Source organism: Paramormyrops kingsleyae, chromosome 12 (genome assembly GCF_048594095.1).
Source record: "Paramormyrops kingsleyae isolate MSU_618 chromosome 12, PKINGS_0.4, whole genome shotgun sequence".
NCBI classification, from domain to species: Eukaryota; Metazoa; Chordata; class Actinopteri; order Osteoglossiformes; family Mormyridae; genus Paramormyrops; species Paramormyrops kingsleyae.
Window position 1 is genome coordinate 31,525,210 of NC_132808.1, and position 17,729 is coordinate 31,542,938.

The 17,729-nt window shown below is 45.2% G+C and overlaps 1 protein-coding gene across 5 annotated transcripts in view; it reads right to left on the reverse strand.

The window, feature by feature from the left end:
* Window positions 1-17,729, reverse strand: part of LOC111834176 (equilibrative nucleobase transporter 1) — a 32,136-nt gene that overhangs the window by 5,113 nt on the left and 9,294 nt on the right. For 3 of the 5 annotated variants that reach the window (XM_072697959.1, XM_072697958.1, XM_023793194.2), the window contains 7 exons: window positions 13,765-14,026; window positions 13,558-13,687; window positions 7,334-7,380; window positions 7,091-7,167; window positions 795-887; window positions 489-628; window positions 258-400 (listed from right to left, as the gene is read on the reverse strand). In XM_072697959.1, coding sequence (XP_072554060.1) covers window positions 258-400; window positions 489-628; window positions 795-887; window positions 7,091-7,167; window positions 7,334-7,380; window positions 13,558-13,687; window positions 13,765-14,026 — 892 coding nt within the window. Of the gene's footprint in view, window positions 1-257; window positions 401-488; window positions 629-794; window positions 888-7,090; window positions 7,168-7,333; window positions 7,381-13,557; window positions 13,688-13,764; window positions 14,027-14,247; window positions 14,299-15,601; window positions 17,454-17,729 lie in introns of those variants that run through there. The other 2 variants (XM_023793193.2, XM_023793192.2) reach the window with 2 other exon arrangements.

The following is a 17,729-nucleotide window of genomic DNA, read 5'->3' on the forward strand; positions in this document are numbered from 1 at the left end:
GTTTCCTTCAGATAATCCATGTGGAGGTCATTTTGACCAATCAGATGGCAGTGACACAATGTGCTCAGTTTGGTCACCAATTGGTTTTGGCTTGGGTGTGGCTCGCATACTTGACAATGGAAAACTGGCAGTTCACGGTAAGGCTCGGGTACAGCTCGGTTCTTGTTGGCAGTGGAAAAGGGTCATATGAGTGACTAGATCCCCCAAAAGCCTATTTTTCGAAGAGATGGCATCAATGTCATACGGGGTCATCTCACCTTTCTCCTTATTGGGAGTTGTGGTTGGTTCTGTCGTTTGAGTGGGCAGGTTGTCTGTGTTCTCATCATCCGACATGGCTCCCTTGTAATCAGGCTTCCCTGCTACTGACACACTATAAGCCCTGGACCGGCCACAGCCAAGCCTGTGCAGCACAGAGCAGACAGCGGTTTATGGAAGGAGGAACGCTTACATGGCCCAGAGATGAGCATGGCCAAAATGCACGCTCTTACCCATAGGTGTAACCTTCCGGGAGGGGGTGGGGAATGTGACCCCTTGGCATGAGGAACAGCGTGCGGAGAAGATGAATGACACTACAGCTTGCGAGGAAGAGCATGGAGGCTTGCAGAGTGATCCCTCGTTCGTACACCACCTGAGGTGAGCAAAGAGGTCATCGGCACCGACAGTTTGGCGTGAGAGCTTCACCTGCAATTGCAGGACGGAGCAAGTGTCACATGACACGCAGCGTGCACTATTGCGACCAATAGCAGCCGGTCTTTGTCGGCATGTGACTTTCTGTTCGGATGCAGGAGAGCTACCTTAACGATGAGCAATATGCCGGAGGAGGAATCGAAGGCACCGTTGTAAAAAGTTATGACGGTGGATCGGTGCGTGCCGAAGAGGTTCCCCACCTAGACGGGAGGGTCGTGAGAAGATTTAGTGAATCAAAACCGCAAAGAATATACAATGTCAGCCACTTTGGGATAACCGTTTCAGGTGATAAGAAACAGCGTATCCTGTTGATGGAAGACTTATGGACTGTTTACTTTTACATCACACCTGAGGGTCCTTGATCAAGCTGTTAACATTTACATTTACAGCATTTGGCAGACGCCTTTAGCCAGAGCGACTTACATAAGTGCTTTAAGACTCTACAATGAATTTTTCCCGATACTAGCTCAATAAAACCAAGGCTATGAATACCATCGATCTAATACTCTGTTGGGAAAGTGCGTTTTTTTTTTTTTTTTAAAAAGGAAAAAACTGAGTATAATGCCAGAAGTGCTAATTCAGGTATTTCTGGAAAAGGTGAGTTTTAAGTCGTCTTTTGAAGACATTCAGTGACTCAGCTGTTCGGACGTCTAGGGGGAGTTCATTCCACCAACTTGGTGCCAGAACACCTGTTAAGGTTTTCATACTTCACAGCCTTACCTTTAATGGCTTCAGATGCAGGGTGAGAAATGTTTTCGCATGCCATTTTTTTTCATGAATCAATGTAAATAAAATTTAGAAAAAACAAACAATCTGCTATAACTTGTGGCCCTGGTCAGGATTAGAGGTTGGAAGATGGATGGAAATTTGATATTCAGGCAATTTCTGTAATAGATGTTTCCATAAACACATGGGACTGCAAGGGGCCTGGCAGGGGGACCTCAACTCCTTCTTCTCTAGGTTTGAGACTGACAACACCTTCCGTCTCAAAGACATGGACACCTTCTCTGACCTCTCCATCACCTCCACTGGCTCCCCCCAAGGCTGCATCCTGTCACCTCTTCTATTCATCCTGTACACCAATGACTGCAGGTCCTCCCACCCAGACTGTCATCTAGTGAAGTACGCGGATGACACAGTCCTCCTGTCTCTGCTCTCCGGCTCCTCACATCACCACAGCTCAGTGCTCAGTGAGTTTGTGCAGTGATGTGACAGTGCCTCCCTGGAGCTAAACGTGGAGAAGACCAAGGACATGGCGGTGACCTTCTCTAATAAACAGAGGGAGCTGGCGACAGGATCTGTCAGCATAATCCACAGGCAGACAGAGGAGGTGATGGAGGAGTACGAATATCTGGGCACTATCTTCGACTTCACCCTACAGTTTGCCTCCAACACCGAGGACATTCTAAGGAGATGTCAGCAGTGGCAATATCTCCTAAGGAAGCTCAACAACTCTGGGGTCAACTAGGTCATGCTCAGAACCTTCTACTACTCCTTCATTGAGGGTGTCCTCTGTTTCTCCATCATCTGCTGGTATCATTCCACTAGCCTGCAGCACAGGACCCGCCTGCCAACACAGTGAAAGTCTGCTCTAAGATCATCGGACTCCCGGTCAGAGCACTTTCATCCCTGTGGGAGCAGCAAACTCTAAGAGCAGCGTGCAGGATTCTGCGGGATCCCTCCCATGGTCTGTACCCGGAGTTTGAGTGGCTCTCCTCAGGACGACGGCTCCGCTGTCCCGGCTGCAGGACACAGAGGAGGAGAGCGACCTTTGTTCCCAGGGCCGTTCAACTCCTCAACTCACAGACTTCCCTTCCCCCCCGCCTCCCTAAACTGGAACCCGTCATTCATTCTGCACTTGACCACCCCCCCCCCCCCCATGCCCACTAACAATCCCTCCCTTTTACCTATTTATTCAGTTCCCATCTACCTGACTGACTGCAATTTTGCACATAAACTTCTAAACACTGTAATGACTGTTGTACTTTACGTCACTGTGTCCAACTGCCCTGTGTGTCTTAATTGCCCCTCAGGGACAAATAAAGTTTTTTTAATTGAACTGAAGTCTATGACAGCAGAGACAAGATAGAAATTGAAAGGCCCGCCCGCACGCACGCACACACACACACACACACACACACACTCATATTTTTGTCCATTCCATTCATTTCTATGGGAAAAACCATAATCCCAACATGGCAACCCTAACCCCTACCCAGCCCTAACCTTAAACATAAGTAACCAAACAAAATGAGACTTCCAGGCATTTTTAGTTTTTTGATTGCATTCACAGATCTTTGTGGGGATACCCAAAAAATGGTACCCACAACGTCGAAAAAACAGGTTTCTATTCAATTGTGGGGGACATTTGGTCCCCACAAGGTAATATAAACCTAATATATATATATATATATAGTGACCATACAGGAAATGAAATCACAACTCTGTAGGTGCGAAATCACAGTCACTTCAAATTAATGTCCTACTACTATAGAACCACATATATAAACAGATATAGGTTGTAATGAGTAATTGTTTTCTTGTTCTCTAAAATAATAATCATTAAATAAATAATCGTTAAACCCACTTCATGTTGTAATACATTCACCTATTCCTTCTATGCAGGTTAAATGTTAAGACAGTAAGGCTACGTTCACACTGCAGGACAAATGTGGCCTAAATCCGATTTTTTGCTCATATGTGACTCAGATCACATTTTTTCATGACAGTGTGAACAGCACAAGTCACATGGAATCCGATTTTTTCAGTTCCTATTTGGGCCACTTCAGTATGTGGTTATAAATCGGATACAGGTCTGATTTTTTTGCAATGCGACCTCAGTCTGAATAGCAAAATCGGAATTCATGCCACTTTTACGTCACTCTCGATCAACATTCATCACAATTCTGCGCAGGCGGAAGTCACCATATGTCTCCGTCAGAGTGCCAAACATGGAGGAGAGCACAGAAGCTGGCCAGTGGAGGGACAGTGAGGTGCTGGATTTAATAAGTATTTGGGGAGATAAATCTGTTCAGGCAAAACTAGAAGGTTCATATCATAACTGGGCAGTTTTCGAATCAATAAAGTGGGGTCTGTTTTTGCGCATGCACGTCATTGGGTCTTGGTTGTTTTGTGCGCACGTGGGCCAGTTCAGTATAGTGAACCGTTCACAATGAAATCTGATATTGCCCACATTAAAAAGAGTAATGTGAACAAGCAAACAAAAAATCCGATCTGAGCAGGAAATCAGAATTGAGCATTAAGCCCTGCAGTGTGAACGTTGCCTAAGTCAGTTCACATTAACTGAGCCTCTGATAAATTCTTTGTGTGACCAATTTGGTGCAGCTGAGTGTTGGGGCAGGAAAAGTGTGGGGGTGGGGAGGTGCCGTTGGGGTGTGGGGGTGAGATTCTGTCCTGCTCTGTACCATATATGGGCTTTCTTCAGGGCAACCCATTTGAGCTTCACAGAGTGTAAGTACAGTAAAGGGGATGTAGTGGGTAAAACAGCATTCATCCCGCAGTGGACAGCAGTAAACTGCACACAGAATCAAACACACGCACAAATCAGACTCACCCAATTTGTCTTACCTGTGGGAGGAAACCGGAGGAGTTCACTGATATAATTTAAAACCAGTCACTGACGTTAGATTAGGGGTGAAGCTGTCAGCTTTCGCACAATAAGCCGTAAATGTCTCAGTGCATGTGATACACTTTACACTTTTCCAGATATGGCGCAAACCACCCACCTTCAAGAACCACTGATCAGTGCCGGGTCACAGCCAGCTTAAGATTAGATTAGAAGACTTAATCGTCACTGAATTGCTGAGTACAACAAGCAACGTTACTGACTCAATAAGTCCAAGACAGGCAAACAGCAACAGTAAGGTATACTAGTCACACGTTAGACGTTTTCAGGCTTCTGCACTTGTGTGCGCCGCCATCTTGGTGCAAAGAAGGAGCCAATTCTAGGAAGCAGTCTCGGTTGGATGACTGTCCACTGCAGGTTAGACACAAACACACAAGTACACTCACATGCAATTTAAAGACACCAACCTGCATCTTCGGAAACCAAAGCACCTGGAAAAGACCCACGCAGACATGGGGAGAGCATGCAAACGCCCCCCCCCCCCCCCCACCACCACACACAGCCAAAGGGCTTGGGGTGGTAATCAAGTGTCAGGACTGAAGATTTTTATTTAGCACATGCAGGAACGTACTGGTACACCAGCTGTGCAACCCCCAGCTCAGGAGGGGACGCTATAATGGGCTACCCGAGCCTGACTGTCCCTGATCCCACACCCTGCTCAAACTGCGCGGAAAGATCCGGACCCAAGCTCGCTTTTGCCGTCACCCTGTGACTTTTTTGTGTCAAAGTAAAGACAGGAAGGAAAGCGCTGTCGCGCAGCACAATGGAGTGATGATTGAGGTTCTTATTTTGCGGCTTATTTTGAGTCGTTTTTGGGCACGAGGATGCACAGCCATCTAATACGTTTTTGGAATGTGCGACACGGCGATTTTCAATTTACCGCGCTGCACGTATAAAGGTCGTCCCATATTTTAACACAAACCTCAGAGGTTTTCGTGTTGCATTCAGTTGTTGCTAGAAACTCGTCGGCCCAAATTTACAGCAAACGTTGCTGTAAACCTCTGGCGCACACCAAAGTAAGCCGTTTTCCATCATGTACTACCTCATCTGTACAACCTACCCAATTCGTTCCTTCCGGATCCAGTTCAGTATAGTGTAAATGTGCGCATGCATGGACCAGTTGCATCAATGACGTCATATCTGTGTCTGGTGCTCGGACACGGTATTTATCACACTAGATGTGTACCATCCAACTGAACCGTGCCTTGGTCCACCTCTTCAAGTAGGCCCAGGCACAGTTGAGCACACTGTGCTCAGGAATGGTACGGAATAATCTCACTAATCAAACGGACTACACTGGGGGTCAAAGGTGCTTGGGCATGCAGTGATTAGTGTGAGTACACCATTAGTAGAGGTGCGTGGCAAGACCCTCTCCTGGTGAACAGGGGGCACAAGGCAGGAATACACGCTGGATGGGATGCCAGTCCATCACAGGACATATGTGTTACTCCAAGATTAATACAATATAGAATATAAAAGTTGCCGATTTACTAGCCAAGTTGTTGCAGACTATTTCCACAGTGCGTACCCCTTTACTCAGCACTGTGATTTCTCTGTGTTTTTCCCAGCTTAGCCTGCCGCAGGTCCTGAGCCTGTGTACCCACATGACGGCAGAGGTGGAAGACACAGTGAAGCAGGTCACCCAGACATCACAGGACCGCCGTGAGATCGGAAAGATCTCAGGGGACATCATATAGCACAGTGCAAATACGCTTCAGTGTTTTCGCCGGATGCACACATTATCCCGGAATCTGGTGGCTGCATGTGTGTTTAAATGTGCCTTATGTCTTTTCAAGCAAAAAATACTTCATGCAAGACAAAAGACTAGAAGTGTTGTTATATATTCTGGGTTAGCTAAAGGCTAACTAAAAATGGGCAGCTTAACTAAAAACGGGTTCATTGAAAATATGATAGAAAACATTAAGTATATTAGCACTTTTAAATTACCACATATTAAACCACTATGATAAAATCTGAAACGGATTCAGTATTTAATATGCCATTCTTATTTTGCCACAGTTATTGTGAATTACCACTTTTTTGAGTTTTGACAGCAGACTCTGCTGTATATTAATATATTAGTGCTGAATATAAAAAAAGATTAAATTTCACTGCCAAGTGTTCGGCTTGTTCATAAAAGCAGCCATTGGATCTGTAACTACGAAACATCAAGTAGTAACTGCGTCGGGAACAGATCTTAGGGTTTGTTGACATAATGTTGTTGCCTCACAACATGTTTTTCAGCACTGCTTCAATAAAAGGAGGAGATTTGTGGAAACCATTTGTGTGCAATCATCTTTCATCTATCACCCATTATGGAGTAATCTCACACTCAGTGGGGACTCCGTATCCTGGCCCCCACCCCACTAAAAAAGCAAACAGGCCCCCGAGCTGAAAGAGATCTGCCGTGGTGGGCAGAGCAGGAGGACACCCCCGCCAGACTGTGTACGTTCGTTTGTGTTTGTTTTTAGGCGTGATTCTGCAATCAGATTTCAGCGAGCGAGGAACCATGTGAGGAAAAAAAAACAAAAAAAACAAACAAAAACGAGAGATCGGTTTTAATATAACGATGCACTGGCTGTCGGTTGCAAATGCGACGCAGTCTGCTGTCGGCCTTGAAGACAAGACGCGGAAGCGGAAAACAGCAGGAGTCAAAGCGACTCCCAACAATGGGAAATAAAGGCTGATGGGGAAGTAGGACGAGACTGGGGCCTAGGGCCCAGCGTCAATTTTTTTTTTTTTATACAAGAGGCGTACCTGCATATTTGTCATGAGAAAGAGGATGCCGCCCACTGCAATGCAGGACATCGCCGGGAAGAGCAGATTGGGTATCACTGAGGAAAGACGGAAGATGGGAGATGAAAAACAAACAAGAAATGAAAACAAAGCGACTGCAGCTCTGCGTTGAGAGGCTGGCAGGAGGCTTCACAGGACCGAGGCTGCAGATCAGGAAACCGCATAATTGTGTCTACGTGCCCAAAAGCATAAAACGGACAATACCTGCACTGGAGAAGGCGACCATCAAGACACCAGTGGTGTACAATATTCTGGAAAAGAGGGAGCACATAAAAAGCAGCGTGTTAGGACTGTGTTGGGTGTACTACAAAGACGACTGAACGTGGAGCTTCACAACGGCTACTGGTCAGTTAGGACGTCTGTAAGGCTGGAGGCCCCGTTGGTCTGAGCTCTGGCAAGCCTGTAATGCTCCACCCAGTGTCCTGAAGCAAAGGTCCACCGGCTCCGACAAGACTGGACCCAAATCACCTGATCACCACATCAAAAGGGACACCTCACCCCCACTGGGCGGCCAGAACCCCGCAGCCAAATTCCAGCAACAAGGCCTGGCTGCGTCAAGACACAGATGCATCCTACACTGGCTAACTCACACTAACACAGGAGGTATTACCTCAGACTAACATTAGGGACACATACACCCATGTTTGGTCTCGTTTGAATGGTCACAGTACGACGGGCACAATACTCTCAACCTTAAAGCGGCATGTTTTCACATAAGAGAAATATAGAAAATAAGACTAAACCCACCAAAGTGGAGGATCTTATCACCTGGTAGAACAAAGGAATTGTCACATTCCTCCTAAAGCAATCTGATTGGCTGAGGACCTGAGAATTGATAAGATCAACAGTTCTCCAGGACACACACACTAGATCAGAGCAGGTCCTAAATAATCAATCACAACCTTTGATACAGTCTGTCACTTGGTTTGGAATACTTAAGGAAGAGCTCCAGAGTAGCACGGGGAGACACTCTGTAATCAGAGCTCCCACATAGTGCTGTATGAATCTTCATCTGTAATCAGATATTTTCTGCAGTTACTATGTGTCCACTCAGCTGAGGTATGGAATTGTTGTATACTTTTAATTGGATTATATAGTTTAGAAATTGTGGCCACATGTTAGAATTACTATTATGTTATATTTGATTAAATTGATGTGATATATATTAATTGTGAATAAACTGTGTTTTGATTACTTCTTGGCTCTCTGACTTTGCTAAACCTCTGCATGTTCATCAGAGACTGGGATTATTCTGAGGTGCGCACACGCTGGGTTACGGTAAAAGTCCGGCTCAGCCTCTGAGGTACGCACACGCTGGGTTACGGTAAAAGTCCGGCTCAGCCTCTGAGGTACGCACACGCTGGGTTACGGTAAAAGACCGGCTCAGCCTCTGAGGTACGCACACGCTGGGTTACGGTAAAAGTCCGGCTCAGCCTCTGAGGTACGCACACGCTGGGTTACGGTAAAAGACCGGCTCAGCCTCTGAGGTACGCACACGCTGGGTTACGGTAACGTCCGGCTCAGCCTCTGAGGTACGCACACGCTGGGTTACGGTAACGTCCGGCTCAGCCTCTGAGGTACGCACACGCTGGGTTACGGTAACGTCCGGCTCAGCCTCTGAGGTACGCACACGCTGAGTTACGGCAGACATCGGCTTAACCTCTGTGGCCCTCACTAGCTCAGATTCGGCAAGTGTCAGCTGAGCCTCTGGGGCGTTAAGGGCCGCCGGGTCATGACGGGTATCTAGGCTGGCACTGTATTACATTGTAGTGGTTGTCCAACTTCTAAACCTACATAGCAGATCCACGGATCGCCTTATCGGCCGAGCCGAATCCGATGCGCCCCACCGTCCGGGATTAGTGGGAGTTCAGCAATAGAAGGCACAGCCCAGAAGTAATCTAAATAACAGAAATGTCATGACTAAAATTGCCATAAAGATCTTTAATTAAATTGGAGTCAGATATAATTCGGTCTTTACCTAAAACGGGTAAGTAACTTTACAGAAGCGCTCAGAAGGATCCACACGCATTTCAAGCCTTCGGCTGTCCAATTGGATTCCGCCATTGGGCCAGTGGGCGGTTCCCCTACACGTCCATTACGTTTCTTCAATTCAATTTTAGTGAGGGCCGGCTCTAGCTGTTGGCAGGACCAAGGCAGCCCCCCAGGACCCCTGAATTAGATATGTTGTGAAGGAAGTGAACCAATAATCGGGTTTCTTGCTAGAGGGACATTCCATGTCAGGCTTTACCCTGTACCGTTCAGAAGGTCCAGCAGGCCCTAACTCCTGTGAACCACCTTCCCACCGTGCGCAGTGGTGGCTTGATGGTTAGGGAAGTGCACTTGCAATTGAAAGATTGCAGGTTCGAATCCCCGACCAGCAAGGCACCACTGAGGTACCCTGAGCAAGGTACCGCCCCCAAGCACTGCTCCCCGGGCGCTGAGTTAGCTGCCCCCTGCTATGTCACGTACAGGTTACATGCAGAGGACACAGCTTGTTGTTGTGCACTGTGTGCTGCGGTGTGTCAACAATGACCACTGATCACCAAATTCTATTTTTTTAAAAATCACCCCCTTATTTATATTGTCCTTTTAACAAGGAACAAAATACGTCACCAAGCCAGCATGGGGCAATCGAGACCAGGAAACAACACCCCTTCAGAGCAAAGAACAAAGCCTGGGGCGGGGGGGGAGAGCATGCCTAAAGGGAAACCCATCCTCATTTTCAGGGGGGGGGGGGGAGAGCATGCCTAAAGGGAAACCCATCTTCATTTTCGGGGGGGGGGGGGGGGGGAGCATGCCTAAAGGGAAACCCATCCTCATTTTCAGGGGGGTGGGTTGGTGTGTGGCTTGGGGGGGGGGTGATATGTGTCTCAGCAGGTTAGGTCTATGTGCCTATGGTGCTAAGAAGGTTGCCTGTTTGGGCCAAAGATTCGTATCTCCAGTGGGCCCTTCAGCAAGGTCCGTAACCCCCCCCCCCGGCACTGGATAATTGACCAGCCCCCAAACTTCGCTCTTGACTGTGCATATATGTACAGTATGAAAGCACGATCAAGAGTGCGAGATCGGATATGCATGAAGAATCATTTCAGTGTAGCTGTACTTTTGCAAGTGGCGAATAAAGCATCATTTGATTTCCTCTGACTAGTACTGGGCAGTACAAGGTCATAGCATATCCAGTGCCGTTCACTGCCTTATAGCATATCCAGTGCCGTTCACTGCCTTATAGCATATCCAGTGCCGTTCACTGCCTTATAGCATATCCAGTGCCGTTCACTGCCTTATAGCATATCCAGTGCCGTTCACTGCCTTATAGCATATCCAGTGCCATTCACTGCCTTATAGCATATCCAGTGTCGTTCACTGCCTTATAGCATATCCAGTGCCGTTCACTTCCTTATAGCATATCCAGTGCCGTTCACTGCCTTATAGCATATCCAGTGCCGTTCACTCCCTTACACTGCTCAGACAGTAAGAGTCTACACTCTCTCTCCCACTATCATGTGACCTCACATTCTTCTCCTTATCTGCCACCTGCAAAACTGGTATTTTTTCACAATTCTGTGTCCTTCAATATGTCCTAATATCCATTCAGTTCCAAGTAGAAGCTTCATTGGCCTTTTCACTGTAATATTTGAACTCAAAACATCTTCCTCTGCAAAATGCTCAGGACTCCCTAAACTTGTCGAGTAATTATCCTCTTGACCCTGACTTAATTGTTTTCTGATCCTGTGAACTTCATGTGTAAAACTTGTCAAATAAATAAAGCTGAAATGATGCTCCTTGTCAGCTAATAGCACAGTTTTCTTTAGAAAAAACTCCAAGAGTATCATTGCATAAAAAATTTGCTTAATAATGATGAATTTATCGCTATTTATCTGCTTCCATTTTACCTAGGATTTAAAATCCCCATATAACTTTAAATCTATGAAGGGTTAAAAAAGAACAGCAATGCACAAAATAACTCTGTAAATCTGGCTAAACCAAAGCAAAGGAATGTCTAAACCGAAGTAGACGAAAGTCCAGCTCATCAAACCCCTTCTGCCTGTTTTGTAGAGGGTTCCTGTTTTATTTATGGCCTTCAGTTTTGGACACAGCAGGAAGACCTATAAACCTCAAAAGCTGTAATGCTTTGAATGAAAAACCAGTCAAACCAGAAGGACAGGACTGGGCACTCACTGACAATTTTGGTCACTCCAATTCACCTCAGCATGTTTCTGGACTGTGAGGGGAAAACTGGAGTAACTGCAGGAAACCCCATGATGACATGGGGGGTGGGGGGCAGCAATACTAACCACTGAACCCCCCTACAGAACCATCAAAATAAAACAAAAAGCGTGAGACAAAAACTGAACTTAAAACAAACCCCAAAACTGAAATAAAATAAAAATTGCTAGAAACTGAAAATTAGTGATTCCTATTTTTTAATTTCTTTTTCAGAGTTTAAAAGCCCCCATAAAGGCTATCAGCCTGTTGTGGCCCACCAGACGTCCCTGCTCTAAATTATCGACAGTCATCGCGGCACAAGATAAGCATATCAGAGAGTCGAAATGGTGCATGTCCCTGAAAGATTAAACCGCGTTTCGGAAAGATTAGACCAAACATGGGCATGCGGCAAGCTGGGCGAAAACGTGAAGTATAGCATGGCACATGAAGAATTTAGCTATATTACTCATGGCTATATTAGCCTACTTTGTAACCCAGAAATCACAGCTTGAATGACCTCCTGTAATAAAGCAAATTACAGTGATTCGATATGGCATAATATTTTTAGCCCAACCCCAACATTAACATCTTGAGTATTTGCAGATACTGATGCCAATCCGTTATTTTTTTCCCTTTATCAATTGTTAAGTATTAAATGAGATATTTGTATCAATGCATTTCACTTAACATGGTAAATATACTGCAGCATTTAGTGCTACAGCTGCACTCTTTCGTATAACATAAAATACATGAAAACATAACGGCCATGTTGCTCAAACAAAAGTCCGCTTCTTTGATTTATTCAGCAACAACTTTCACAGAAATCAACAGTAAAATTTCTTCGAGTGCAAATTGTACAATCTGTTGCCAAATTCAACATAAAGAAATCAAAATATACAATGGAGCACAAGCAAGACTTTTAAAGTAGTATTTAACCAAACTGTAGAAAAGAATGCAAGTCTGAGGACATCTAGTTTGGATAAATTTACTGTGTTTCAGATTTAGCTGACATGAACCTTTCAACTAAATATCTCTGCTATTCAGCTCTTTCTTTCACATGTTCTTCCATTTAGACATAAGGCTTAAATTCTACTTAAGACAAGCCTTACATACACTCTACTGTTTTGCTTTTTTCTTCCTTCAGCGTAAATTATTCCAACAGCCAAGTGGACAGCTCAGACACACATGCGCTGCAGAATGCCTAGCCGTCACCGGAACATCACCTGACCCTCACTTGTTTACGCCATGCCACACGAAGGCCAGCAGCATTCCAGATAGCCGCGCAAGGATCTATGTCATCTGTAATAGTAAAGGTCATTTGGAAACCAACCAGCCCTGACTTTGAACAGGACCAACAGGAAAGGTGCTATTCTATGCAAATCAGCAAACAAAGACGGAGAAATCTGGCTGCCACATGGTAGGATGATCAAGGAACCGAGTCGTTCATCACCATCTTTTGGTTCCTGCCTTTTATCTTGGGGCTCCTGCCTCGCTGTAAACAAACATGATCTATCGTCTTAGACTCTGCAAAAAGGCTGGTATCACACACAAGTTAGGAGAAGGTAGAGAAGGCTGTGCGTAACATCTACTGCACCAGAGAACATCCTGCCAAAGAGATCGCTTCTGGTCTGGTTCATCGCTATTAAGGGAGAACCAATGGAGCCTAACAAACCATTCTGAGAACGATGGAAGTTCTAATATGAGCAAGTGTGCGGCGTATGTAAACGGTGAAGTTTGTCCATCAGGAACACTTTTCACTCATAAACTCATAAAACTAGACAAACTAAACTGAAAAAAGGCAATAAAAAGGTATTAAGATAAAAACAATTTTTATAAAATAGAGCAAATTTCCCCGCTGAGCATACATCTAATCACTTTCCCAGCCATCAGATCGTGTACACTGCTTTTTGTAATGCAGTTATGTCACTCAAATAGCACCACTGAGGACAGAAATGATGCTGAAATGTGGCCTAACAGGCATGCGAAGGCAGCCTTTGTGACCACGTACCGCATTTGAACCATGCCTCTGGAACGCATCAATTGCTATAACTGCACAGCGACGAGGAAACCATCCGCAGAGGTATCACGGATAAATGCTTGTCATGTTTGGGTCTCAGGAGGGTAAAGGTATCTGAAAGACGCATTCCAATATTCAGCACAATAATCAGATCAAATGCTAAGTCTGCAGCCACGAACAGGCCTCCAACAGTCAAGAGCGGACTCACACTGCAAGCAGCCTCGTGGCCATAGTGCCGAAGCGGTCAAAGAAGAATCCACTGGGAAGCAGGAGGAAGTTGTTCAGGAAGGAGGCGATGGTGAAGATGAGGGATAACTGGTCGTCCTGGTGGCTGCAGTCTGAGAGAGAGGGGACGAGGTGACAGGTGATCCGGGGCAGTCACACGGAGCTGCGGGGACGTGAAGCGCACACTTACCGGCGCTCTCGCTGCTATTGACCGCGGTCCCGTTTGTGCAAAGGTTGCCGAAGTAGCTCTCCGCCTTCAGGAGGAAGACCAGCGAGGCCCAGCCAAACACGATGCCTGCAAAGCACAGGCACTCCAGCAGCCCCGAGCCCAGCGTCAGCCAGCGGCGCGGCCCGGCTCCGTCCCGACAGCACGCCATCCTCTGCCCGCTTATGCCTCCTGCCTCCTGTCCTCCAGCACTCCACTCACTCCGTCGCTCCTTCCCACCTCCCAGCTTCAACCAGACGGCAGAACACAGTGTCAGTGGGGAAAGGCAACAAAATAATAATTTTTATGTCCTGGGTAACATGTACAAGTAATATAAAAGATTATTTATAAAACCGATGGATTATGAACAAATGACATTGATATCATTGTTGGCAGTATAAATAAATAAATTAGCCAGCGCCTTAAAAGTAATCATAGTAAAATTACTGCACCGCTGAGAGAACTTACAAGAGTAAGATGCCCCCCCAAGTGTCTCCAGCCCCGTCTGTGACTCCCCCCCCCTTGTGTTCCTGCTTTTATAGGCCAGTCCACCCCACCCATTCTGATTTCATCACATCCAGCTTTTTGTCTTTGTCTGCAGAGATTCAAACAGGAAGCCAACTTTTCTAATGCGGGAAGAAAAGGAACTGGGAAAGCCCACCCGATCTGCAATCACGCGGCTTCTTTAAAAATAAAATATGGCCCATCTGTGAAATGTCAAGATGGGGGGGGGGGGGGCAAAAGTAAAAGAGGGCAAATACATCTGTCTGATCCCCCGTCTAGATAAGCTACGGATTTCACCTTGCACATCTGAAATGCTCCTGTCGTAGAAACGAAGACACCAAAGGATACACTGAGAAGAGGAAGCAGGCCCTGGCGAGATGCTGGGAGATGCTGGGAGATGCTGGGAGATGCCAGTCACACGGCTCATGCGTTTCAATGCACGCGGCTCAGCACAATCACAGAGAACGTACAACGTAACCTGGCTCAGATCATTTTGGATGCTTTATGGCAATTATTTCCTCTTCAAGTCATCCAGTTTGTATTTATCAGTAATTGTGCTTTTTCACTTCTCTGTCCAGTATGGTTTCATTTAGAAAAGGAAGCAAAACATTAACTGAAAGTAATTTTTCAATTAAATTGGGATTTAATTCACCTTTTAGGCATTGGCTCAGTCCTGAGACACATAAAATAAGTCATCACCGTTTTGTTTGTGATAAGTCCGTTACAGGGGGGTATTCCATGAAGGAGGATTTCTTGTTTAGCCAGATAACTCCTTGGATTTAAGGTAATCTGGGCTAAATGGACTTTATTTTCATTCCCTTTCTTTTAGCCAAGACTACCTTAAATCCGACAAGTTATCCGGATAAGCAAGAAATCCTGCTTTGTGGAACAGCCCCCTGGACACCAAAATAAGCCTTTGCTGTTATTTACATTGGACAAAAGTCACACTTGGCTTATTTAATTTGCTTCTATGCAACCAAACTGGTCCAGTGAGCCCCCCCCCCCACACCCATCTTGGTAAAAGGGTTTTGAAACTCCACATCTTGTTTTTGTAAAGGAAACATCTGCAATTCTATTTGACAACAACTTATTAAATTAAGACGTTTCTGCTCTTAAAATCAATTTTATCTTGGACTATAAGTAGAGCTTTAGACGGCAAACATGCAGCTGAAACATGTCGGGTGACCAGATGCTGCCATTGTCCAGGCTTTTGTGCGGTATCATGGTTTTGAGCAACAGGGTCCTATATGTCCCATTTCTGCCAGCCCACAGTCTTTAAATGCACGACCTCCCCCGAACAAACAAACACAAAACAAACCTGGTCAGTGTCCTTCAGTCTTGGTCCTTGTGGCCCCTTACTCTGCATAGTGTGAGTATCCCGGTTATATTGTGAACGGGTCTAACTATGACATGAATTTTCTTTTCATTTGCATGAGCAACTAAGAGGCGATTTCCACAAATTACACCAGGTGCCCTGGGTGTGGTCAGGTGCCCTGGGTGTGGTCAGGTGCCCTAGGTGTAGTCAGGTGCCCTGGGTGTGGTCAGGTGCCCTGGGTGTGGTCAGGTGCCCTGGGTGTGGTCAGGTGCCCTGGGTGTGGTCAGGTGCCCTGGGTGTAGTCAGCTCCCAGCCATCAGAACTTAGACGAAGTGGGGACAAAAATGAAAGGAATCTACAGCAGTAAAAGGAAAATTTAACCAAAAGTTAACAAATTCACAAGTTTTTATGAAGTTAAATAAGCGTCGATTTTGAATTGAATTTTACCTGCCTTCTGAAGTATGTGAATAAATGAGCAACAATTAAATGAATAAGGTAACAGCAACAATTATTAGTCAATTCAAATACATCAGTACGCAATGTAAATATTATAGTAACTAAAACTGTTAAATGTGTTAAATGTAATGAATACATTTACGTATATACAAATACATTTCAAACATATAATCATGTACAATATACTCATATGTAGTGTCAGGATCAGTTCAATCCCTGTCCTGTTCGTCGTTTCCCTATTTGATCAGTCAGTGTCACTGGCCAAACCATTTCTAGCGTTTAAATTGTTACTGATTGTGAATGACCTGCACCTGTTCCTTGTTGCCTCTATTCTTTAGTTTTTGGTTTATTGTGATGGTTCACACCTGTCCCTTGTTTAGCCCATGTATATTTATATATAACTGCCTTTTGCTTTTGTTGGTCATCGCATTTGTTTTCTGTTTATTATCTGCTGTGCTTTCTTTACCTGATCTTGTCTGGGGTCACTCTGTTTCCTTGAGTTTGGTTTAAATCTTTGTTTGCTCCAGTATCATTTACCTGCCTTCGATTAGATCCCTCATGGTCCCTTTTGTTTCATGTCTTCCGAGTGCCGTTTATTATAAAGTCCCCTTTACCATACAAGGCCGCACTGTGGACCGTCCATTGTGCCCTGTTGTGATGGATTTTTAATATTTAAGTACATGTCTAAAATATCTGGATATGTCTCAGAAATGTATTTAAATATATTGTTCTTGTGTATGCCACGTCAGCAGCGGCCATTTTTTACAATTATTTTCAAGTCCCATAAAAGCCATAATAGAAAAATCCATTTTTGACATCCATTAAGAAAAGACATTCTGACTCAGTTGTTTTCCTTTTGGAGAGGCTCATATTTGCAGAATGACGTTTGAGGGTGTGACAGGCAGACCAGGTATCAGTCTTTACAACCCACATTCCTAATGGTAGCCTGGTAATAAGTTCTTTTGTAATCTTTGTCAGCTTAAATTAATAAAGTCAAATTCAACTCCAGGCCCTAAAAACAACTCAGTAACACTTTAATTGACGTGACTTGATGTGACTCAGAACTGAAGTTTTCAGAGCTTTGTGGACACAGAAATCCGATCTTTACAAATCTGAGTGACATTCATATATGGTCCTAGATCAGATACGTATCCGATTCATGGTCATGCAACATGAATGAGAACAGTCAGATCGGAATGCAAGTGTTTATCCCGCCTATACGCATGCGCTGGGCGCTGTCGTCATCAGTCAGCGCGTTTGTTGCTGTTGGTGCCGCAGATGACTCGTGCAAAAGCACATCAGCGTGAACATCGGTGCCATTTCGGAGGACAGATGCGTTCACATTACAGTTAGATACAGGTCGCGTGTAATTGTGAATCTGAAGACAGGCAAGTCTGATCTGAGCAAAAAAATAAAGTAAAGTGTTACCAACAACTCAATATAGAATGGAGACACAACACAAAATGAATTACACTAAATTCAAAACAGCACTTTATCAGTCCAATGGTTTTTGTGACTGAGTTTGCAATCGTTATGGCCGTGGTGATCCCAACACAGACACTGTTACCCCCGTCAGAGTGAGCTGTCAAACAGCATGTGGTCAGCAGGAGAGTACGTGATGTAACCTTCACTGATAACTATCTTAGTCACAACACTCATGCTTAACATCACAAGA